The following is a 10,276-nucleotide window of genomic DNA, read 5'->3' on the forward strand; positions in this document are numbered from 1 at the left end:
ACCCTATCACACTTGAAGAAGACAAATCAATGTCCCTGCAGACACCAGCTCATACTTGACAACTGGCTATATTTATGTATATCCAAGGACTAGGCGGGGGAAGCTTTGAAAATGTTTTACTAATCTCACCAAGGGGCAGTTGATGCAGTTTATGATTAGTTTATGCAATTCTGCAGATGAAATTGGAAAAAGGAAACTGGCGAGTACTAATACCATGAAGTGCAAAACGTGTGGTACATTTTTATAGAAATTTTGATCACGTATTTGCAGCAAAACAACTGAACAAATGTCATTTAGAGAAAATGTGACAAAAGTCAGCATAACAAATGAATTTCTGAGCAACAATCTTTGTTATGCACAAAGCAGTGTGCAGCGGTATCTGGAAAAATGAGGAATGTGGGAGGGTGGAGAGAGTAAGAGGAGGGGATGAAGGGAGAAACAGGTCACACAAGGTCAGGATTCAGTGTTTGCACCCACGAGGCAGCAGCTGAGCAGGGAGAACAGCGGGAGGGGGAAAAAAGAGGGGGGAAAAAACATAAAAAGAAGGCTCTGAACTCTTACCTTCCTACCCTCAAGGAACTTAAGAGCTGTACCAATGTTGGCAACCCAGTGGATCCTCTTTAGCTTCTTGCCCTGCTCACATGGCTGGAAAAAAAAGGGAGCACAATGAGAAGAGATGGAAGAGAAGAAATAGAGAAACAGATGCAGTGCAGATAAAATGAAACACTGCTATTGAAAAGAAAAAAATGTTATTGCTTGTAAGTATTAAAAATGTAGAGCTCACTAAGCACAGCATAAACAATATTGGCAAACACAAATACAGTAAAACAATTTTTTTTTAAAGAGTCAAAAATAAAACATAAATATGGAATCCAATCAGAGCTGTGTTCCACTATAAACAGCCAGATCAATAGGACATAGACAGCTTAGACCTAAGGCAATATTGGCAAAGTAAGATCCTAAAGCTGTCTTTGTCTGTGTTTGTTGAACTCTGATCTGTCCTGGTTAATCTGGGCTTTTCTATTCAATTCAAACATCCTAATAAAAGCAGATCGATGAACATTTCCATGTCATTTGTATTTCATTTCACATGCATTGCATTAGGTCTGCAGCTTCTTGAGATTAGCTAGACATTTTTATAAAATATATAAACAAACAGTAATTTTAAAAAAAACAACTGAATTTTTCATTTACTTGACCAGTCTGATCCTTGTTATATCAGCAGCTCAGCATGATCCAAGTGGCAATATCAGAGGATATGCAGTCTTTGAAGTTGCATGGCCAAATCACATGCTATTGAAATGACCATGAGACTCACCAGTTTCTGTCCAGAGAGGATTTCCAGCAGGGCCAGCAGCATCACACCATCCTTGATGTCCTCGAACAGGTCCGTCACCACCAGAGGAGGAACACGCTATAAAAGATAATAAATAAAGTCGTGGGCCTTATTCTTAAAAATGTTTTTGATTTCAGTCATCTGGAAAATAATGTTGAGGCAAGCAACAAATGGTGATAATGCTTTTGACAATGAAAACGTACACTTTGACCTTAAGGTAACTGTATGTATGTAAACCTGCTGTGCAAGAGACATCTCTAAATAAATATTGCGGGTTGCTTTTGCCAAATTAGTCACATATGTACAGCTTACATAAGCCTTGCATACTATAAACTCAAACAAAGCATTCTCAGTTTTCTAGGAATGCAAAGACTTAGGATTTCAGTCTTAATAGCTTTTGCAATGTACATGAAACTATAAGTAGTGATTTTTCTGCATTATCCTGCTTTAAGTGTTTTGGAGCATAAATACTACAATAAATACGCTGTATAAATATCACTATAAAACGTTAATTTCAACTTGTGAAACATGGATAAAGGAAATCCTTGTAAAAAAAAAAAAAGTACTTTGAGCCTTAAAAGAGTTTGGCTGTGCAATGTATTACTGACAGCTCGAGTCAGCCGTAAGCAGAGGCTCAGCAGGCTCTGAATGGGGTCCTCAAATCCTAAAATATGCTGATGATTTCAAACTGTATCCTTCTCATTGACTTCCTCCCTGACCTGACACAGACTTCCAGACTCGGGAAATCCACATATCTCTGTTTCTCGCCGACGCCACATCAAGGATTTCTCTTAAAGCACAGTCACATGCTGCGGCTGAGGAGGGGTTTAGAGGAGGAGTGGGGGGGGCACTCGGATGAGCGAGCCATTCACAGGGAGATTAGCTGTGAAGGGAGTGAGCGAGGGGGAAAGAGAGAGGAGAGGAAAAGATGGAAGCGGAGATGTGTGCGCGAATGTGTTTGTGTTAGCACGTGCAAGCTGAGTGTGTGTCTGGTGATAGAGAGAGAAGTATAGAGTACAACCCCCATCATAGTGGATACGCTAGAGGAGTATAATTGAGTAGAAAGAGTGGCAGCGAGAAAGATGATAGAAGGCAGAGAGAGAAGGGACACTAACCTCACAGCTTTCAAAATTAATTAGCAAATACAGTAGCTCTTTGCGCTAATTCCTCTTCTAATGTCATTTCATGGCTTTGGATATTAGAATATTCAGACAGCACTTGTGCCCCTCTTATAAAACGACTGAAGAAACACTTACATAGACCCCTTCAAAGGGATAAATTATACCATGAGCTAATTGAAGTTAAATTTACCTATTAGTTCATTATAATCCCAAAGCTAATGAGGAAATTTTCTGACTAATTACAAAATAAGAAAGTAATATCCATTTCCTCTGCTCAGCCACATGAGCTAAAAAAAAAAATATCAAGGGCTTAATGAGCTAATTACATATGAGTGTCTGGGCCTTAATTGATTGTGAGCAGAGGAGTTTCAGGATGTGCGTCTGTCTGTGCTCGAATGTTATTCCCCCAGTAGACTTGACTCGGTGGATTCCACAAGATCAACAGCATGAAAGATGGAGGGAGGGGCAGAAACAAAGAGAAAAATGAAGGGTTTCATTTTGAATTGTAACACATCCAGGCTGAAGGAACTAGATGTTATTGTCCAGATCTTTTGAGGATAAAGTTATTTGTGAGCTCTGAAAGGGCAACATTTATACAATACTAATCAAAAATGTAAATAACTTTTAGAGGACACAGTAAGTTAATTTATACCTGGGTAAAATCCCTAAGAAATGTATGTTACACAATGAGAATGTTTTCAAATATTTTTGGTTGCTTGCGGAAAAAAGCCATGACAAAAATGGCTGCAGGCAAACTCTCTAACAAAGAACGACTGGACTGCAATTGTCAATGAGATGGAAAAGACTACAATATGAAAATATGCCTATAAGACATAAATATTTGCATATGTCATTAAGAGACACGATTCCTGTACAACTATGGCCCAACTTAAGTCTTCGCGTTCATTTTGCTTGTAAATATCAATGAAAATAAATTAAAAGGGGAAAAAATGATACTATGTTTCTGAACCTACCTAAGTACACACAATTACCTCAAATATTGTGGGCTCTACATCTCATCTTGGTTTAATTGACTACATTGTGATGAGGAATAAAACAAAAAGAGAGTATTGTTGACTATATCCGCAACAAAGTAATAGGAAGAGAAAAAGTAAGAAGCCACAATACTTTGCAGAATTTGCAGGTTGAAAATTGAAAAATTGAGTTGGCTAAGGCACATAAAATAAAATGTACCATCAAGTGTTGGGTTTAAATGTAGTGTGCATGGTGTGTGTCATTCACTAAATCTTCAACCCCAAAAAAAAGAGGAAGGGGGGTTGGTGGGGGCAGGGAAGTAAACAGTGAAAGAGGACCGCTGAGCTTCACTTTACTGGTACTGTAATCTCAAAGAACACTTGGTTCACTGATTACTGTACTAAAGCTGTTTGCCTAGAAAACGCCTCAAAGACGATGAGACTTCTGCCGCTCACACTGGCCACTCTGTAATTAAGCTTTAACCTTCTCAGAAAGGATTTGTCAAAATGGAAACTTGGGGCCCACTCACTGAATCCCCCCTCCTACTTCACTCCACTGCCATGAGTGCAACTTGAAAGCCTGATGCTTACTTGAGAGACAAAATTATGCCATTTTGCAAGCAATAATGTAACACACTATACTCTGACATAATTGTAGGGTCTAAACAACATTATCCTTTATATACAAGAAACAACCTGCTAAAAGTACTGCTTTTCTGCCCTCTTATAGTTTATATACCATTGGTCTATAACTGGTTTAATCTGGTGAACTACTTCGAGTAATGACAGTCATTAATCTTCCCTATAAATTACCCATTCTTGTGGAAACTCTTTGTCAGAGCTCATAAGACTTCTTTTGTTATACCTGTGGAGTGGAAAAGTAAGGGGGAGGGGAAGTGATAGTGAAAGGAAGCCCTCATGCAATGTGTCAACTCACCTAACGATTAATCACATACCTTTAGGCGCTGAATTAAAGACCTGTGATAACTACGGTGGCCTAATCATCTGCATAGCCAAGGGCATGATCTATCCCTCAGAGAGCAGCGCTAAACCAACTGTTAAAGCTTTTCTGTCTTCTATCCTTCTGTCTGTCTGTCTCACACATTTGTGGGGTTTTTTTTTTGCCTAATGTGCCTCTTTAATGGTTCTTTATGGAGTATTTATAGTTGTGAGACAAGTCCGTAAGATAAGATTTAGTCTCTACTTGTCTGCAGACATCTTCAAGAAACGCACCCTTTTTTTTTATTACAACAGATCCTCCGCACCATCTGAATCGACTTTTACCCCCTACTCATAACAAAGCTCTCCGAACATTTACCAAGCTACCGTGACGGCCGAGATATTAGATATAGACAAATATAGTCCAATCAGTGTCACTATGGCAACGTCAGGCATCAGGTGAAAGGGTAAGCATTTTCATGATCGGCGAGGAGGAGGAGAGCAACTAATTTGATCAACTAGGTAGACAGGGAAGCATCGGGACCGAACGCCGTTATCTCTTCCGATGGGACTGTGATGGTATCACTAATCTATTGATTAGCTGAATCGGTTAATTAAAGTGAATTTAAATACATTTTCCAGGATCTTTTGTCAAGCCTGTTTATTTGTGTTTTTGTTCCACCAGCAATACTTCATATTGGCTGTATAAGACCACAGCTTTTAAAGCTTTTTAATCCAGACTTTTTTAGTAAACCTTCTTCTTGGCATCCCTGTGTTTCCTCACCGTCTTACCCCAACCATGCCTATACCAACATGTGAATGTGTGTACACGACCATGAAATAGCACATGGACGATTGCACTACTCTACCGCGTGAAGATGACTTAATAAATAAACTATGTGTTTACCTTAAACGTTATTAAAAATTCAAGGCACCTAAATATGGGGCTGTGTGTAATTTTCTGCTGGCACAGTCCTGAAACGTGATACTGAATATTATGTCAAGGTTTATTCCCTTCAGAGTGCTTTTCAAATGAATTTTCTGCTCCACGTCACTGCGGTTCAAGGTCTCCACAGCTGTCCTAATCAAATAGGAAACCTTGAGAGGGGTGTCACAGATTTAAGTAACACTTAATTGTGTTGCACTGTGTCATATTTGCATGTCCACTGATTCCTAACACGCCATTCAAGCAGTAATGGGTTAAATTGAGGAGCCTAATGCAGTATAATACATAAACTACACACATATGATGGCCCTTCAGCATGCAGCTGCTGCAAATGTGTAGTTGTTTAGTAGAATTTACAGATATACTGTTGTCCAAACTCATTGAGGAGGAAATTGATAGGCAGTTTTAACTAAAAACCCTTATCCTCAGACATCTAAATTAGCCCATATTGAGATGGAGGGCTTAAATCACTGACTGTAGCTTGCAGGAAAGAAGATATAAGGTATATCAAACACTGTAATACGAAAGTGATAATTAGAGTGATAGTAAATCCTCGCTACTAGCCATATGAGATTGGAGGAATACAAATGAGTAAGAAAGGCATGTGAGAAAGAATGAATGTGTGTGGGTGTATGTGTGTGTGTGTGTGTGTGTGTGTGTGTGTGTGTGTGTGTGTGTGTGTGTGTGTGTGTGTGTGTGTGTGTGTGTGTGTGTGTGTGTGTGTGTGTGTGTGTGTGTGTGGTCTTAGCTGGCACACTCAGTCCCATGACCAGCTCAACAGCGTGTTTTGGAAATGGAGCAAATGTCACCGCATGCACAGCCGATGGAAGTATGGAAGAGCAAAGTGGTTCGAAGTGGAAAAGCCGATGAGATGGGGAAGTTTTCAATCCACAAACACCACCAGTGTTTGTATAATGGGACAACACAATGCTGGCAGTAGCAGTGGGACTCAACCAGACTCTCTTACCTTTGCCAAGTGGGAATTGATCCATTTCGTGAATGTCCTCTTCTGCACTGCCTCCTGCTCATCTGTAAATCAGAGCCCAGAGCATCATTATCAGTCACATGCAATAATAAACAAAGAGGGGATTTAAATACAAACCTGTAATTGTCCATTGTTTTGAGAGTAGATTGGGTTTGCAGAGCTGGATGGTGACTCTTAATTAACTTTGATATTATTACTTTCTGTCTACCGTGTCTGAACACAGTCATACCAAATCATACCTTGCACTGATGTGGTAAGAGAAGGTATCTGACATTTAAAGATGGCATTTTCATTCACTGGATGCCTATTAGTGCGGACAGAAAATCCTGCTTTCAGAAGTGCCCTTTAGATGATAGAAGGGCAGTTGTTCTTCTTATAGAAATGACATGTATCTCACATGCCTGTGCTATAACAGGGATTTTATTAATTTTTGTCCGCAGTTCAAGCATGCAATCTGTTGCTACAACGCTGTTAAGTGCATTGATCGTGCCGTATAAAGCTAACCTCACCCCAAATGTACTGATTTACCTACATATAGGGAAGGACACTGTTTGTGGCACAGCGGCTACAGCAATAAAGCCCATTAAGCAAAGGCACAATCAATAGCATAGATGTCTGCTGACGATGTCCCCTGAATAGCCACTTAAATTAAATGAGGACAAGACATGAATCAAGCCTTTTCTCTCACTTGTGCTAAAGTAAATATACAGTACATGCACACATTTGCACACACAGGAAAACACAATATAAAGCTAGTATGAGAATAGTATACTGTTTGTTCTGCAGGCTTTTTAGAGCCAACAAATTGAATCCTGCTGTAATCTATCCTTTTGAGAGCAAAATTACTTTAATTCACAGCACACAAAATAAAAACACATCCGTAATCCTCAAATTCATGCACAACTGTCACACACATCCAATTATAATGCAAACAACATAGATCTAGAGTCTACCTGGGTGACTAAGGATCCAACCATGTATTGTGACTGGCACATGTGACAATATTTTTGTGGGTTTTTTTTTGTGCGTGCGCCACAGAGCAATATCCTTGAGATAAGCGTGTTATCAGTGAGAGAGGACGTCTGACACAGTGCTTTAATGAAATATGCTGACGGTTTGATTACACTCAAGTTGGTTATTGTGTCACTGGGTACTGTGGACAGATGTGAACAGTAAGGGGTGTGTGTCGGTTGAGAGGAGGGGGTGGTGGTGGGGTTAGGTATGGGGGGAGGTTGTTCATACATAATGCAGATACATTCACGCATAGTCATACGTGCCACTGAGCAGGTCCCCTGTTCAATGAATTAATCTTTTGATTGGGTCCAGGAGTAATCAAATATTGATGGGCGGTAATATTGGATGAGAATGAGAAAAATTTAGCCCCCGCATCCTGGAGTGGGAACATGTGTGACGGAGAACATGTCTGCACGTGCGTGGTGCCAGCCTCTCAGTCTCAGGGACGAGGTGACTTTGAACTCTGTGCACACACACAATTGCACTAAAGCACACACACCCGCTCTCAGACTCACATTCTTTCAATATCACAAAGGGAAACAGCCGTCCTCAGTTACCAAGCCTCGCAGCAGCATTTTAACACACTTGATTACCTTCTCAGCTAGTGTTGGCCTGTATCATTAGTCTCATCTGCAGCCCCCAAGTTCCCTATCTGACCCCCCACAGTGAAGATGACCTTAATGAAATATCGTTAAAATCTAGTTTGTTGTCTCAAGGGCTACATCTGCTGACTGGTTAAGACAGACAGAAAAGGAAGGAAGTCGATGACCAAACTCATTGCAAACATGTTGTAACTGCCTGACCCATTCTGGGTAATAATATTGCTTTGCTCATTTCTCCAGAAAACAAATCCGTCTCTTCCAATTTAATCTAATCTATCAGATGGTGAGAAGGCAGACAGGCAGAGAGAAACCTGAATGTATCCAAACACAAATGAGCAGACAGGCAGACAGCCACAGGGAAAAACAGAGATATAAGATATCAAAATGTTGACAGTCTGACTGCTGTGCTGTGACACATGCAGTGAGCTGCTACTTGTTTGCTGTGTACGCTTGTTTAACCTACTGTGGGCTCAGAGCTCAGAAACCTTCACACACAAGCAGACACAGACACACTCACACACTCTGCCAAGGTGGAAACGCCCCCCCCTTTAAATTTCTGTCCATTTTGCTTAACGCACACCACACCCACTGCCCAAAAAAAGTCTACCCTCCAGGGGGACACTTAGTATGGAAGAGGAGACGAAATTACACTGCAAAATGCACACACTCACATACATTTACACACACATATACAGTGGGCACGTACAGTCCATACTGAGGTGCCATGCTTAATCTCTCTCTCTCTCTCTCTCTCTCTCTCTCTCTCTCTCTCTCTCTCTCTCTCTCTCTCTCTCTCTCTCTCTCTCTCTCTCTCTCTCTCTCTCTCTCTCTCTCTCTCTCTCTCTCTCTCTCTCTCTCTCTCTCTCTCTCTCTCTCTCTCTCTCTCTCTCTCTCTCTCTCTCTCTCTCTCTCTCTCTCTCTCTCTCACACAAACACACACACAGCGTACCCCATCGCACATGCAAAGACACACACTATGTTCTTGCCTTCTTTTTCTCACACTCTCTGTCTCAGTAGGGGACACACAGTCCTACACACACACTGGCCCACTTACCGCGGAGGTAGTGATAGAACCCTGTCACCAGGTTGAGGGATGTATTCTTTTTCGGGGAAGCTTCACCCCCTGCTTGTCGTGCCATCTTGTACCCCAGACTACGCCTCGATTCCCGCCTGTTTTCATGGGGACGTTGAGAGGACATCGACAGCAACCCCCAGTAGAAGCTACACTTGCCCTTGCTCCTGCCCTTGCTGCCTCTCCCCTGTTTTGGGGAGGCTTCTTTAAAGAGCTCCCTGGAGCCTGGACCTCCCGAGATGACAGCAGTGGAACTGTTGCTCTGAGGCAAAGCTGAAAGGAAGCGATCCCGTTCTGCTCTCTTCTGTTTTCGTGCTGTCCTGCAGTAACATGCTGTAGACTCAGTAAGAGTCAGTGTTTTTTCCTGCCTGTTAAGCAGCTTGGGAGTGTGATGTGAGAGTACGCATGAAGCAGGGACTGTTCCTGTGTGTGTGTGTGTGTGTGTGTGTGTGTGTGTGTGTGTGTGTGTGTGTGTGTGTGTGTGTGTGTGTGTGTGTGTGTGTGTGTGTGTGTGTGTGTGTGTGTGAGAGAGAGAGTGTGAGTGCAGCGCAGGGACGGCTTGCCTCAGCATCAATCTGTCTTGCTTAGTCCCTTTCTCTCTCTGTCTGTAAAATGCACTCTCTCTCTCTCTTTCTCTCTACCTCTGTCTTTCCCTCCCACGTTCTCTCTCTCTCTCTTAATTTTCTTACTGTAGGCTGCAGGAACAATCCACTTCCCTCCACTGACCAGCCAATCTGAGTGCGTGGGAATGAGTGATGTCACAGCAGCCCCGTCCTGATGTGGAGAGGGAGAGCTGAGTGGTGGTGGTGGGTTGGAGGGGACCGTTTAGCAGGTTAGGAGGGGAGGGAGTGGAAGCTCCACTCTGACAGCATAACACACACACACACGCACTCTAAACACAGCATCGGGATAGACGTGCAGGAATTCCCTATGAGTTGCTTGTACTTTAATACCCCTCCTCTCTCTTTCTCTCTCTCTCTCTCATCTACACAGATACCATGCGGTGCTTGGAGGCTTGCAGCTTTCTACTCCATAGAGCCTGCAGGGGAGCAGACTATCACTGGCAGTCATCCTGTCTGATCTGCTACTGTAATCTCTTCAAAAAGGATCCGCTTTCATCTCAACCACAGTCACATACAGTACATCTGTATGTGTGTTTTCTCCGGGGGAAGAGGGGGAAGGAGGGGGGGGGGGGGGGGGGGTAGATTACAATAGAGGCGAATACAAAATCTGAGGTGAAGTTTGGATGTCGTACAACGTGAGATAAACACAGTATACACACCAAGA

General features: G+C 42.1%; 1 protein-coding gene across 3 annotated transcripts in view; it reads right to left on the reverse strand.

The window, feature by feature from the left end:
• The window catches only part of syne1a (spectrin repeat containing, nuclear envelope 1a), a 118,247-nt gene extending 109,131 nt beyond the window's left edge, over positions 1-9,116 (reverse strand). Inside the window, exons 1-4 of one of the 3 annotated variants that reach the window (XM_062437170.1) lie at positions 8,972-9,116; positions 6,284-6,345; positions 1,319-1,414; positions 562-645 (exon numbers count right to left, since the gene is read on the reverse strand). In XM_062437170.1, the coding sequence (XP_062293154.1) occupies positions 562-645; positions 1,319-1,414; positions 6,284-6,345; positions 8,972-9,116 (387 nt within the window). Of the gene's footprint in view, positions 1-561; positions 646-1,318; positions 1,415-6,283; positions 6,346-8,971 lie in introns of those variants that run through there. The other 2 variants (XM_062437171.1, XM_062437172.1) reach the window with 2 other exon arrangements.
• Positions 9,117-10,276: the final 1,160 nt, after the last annotated feature.

The sequence above is a fragment of the Scomber scombrus genome, chromosome 17, assembly GCF_963691925.1.
Source record: "Scomber scombrus chromosome 17, fScoSco1.1, whole genome shotgun sequence".
Taxonomy (NCBI): Eukaryota; Metazoa; Chordata; class Actinopteri; order Scombriformes; family Scombridae; genus Scomber; species Scomber scombrus.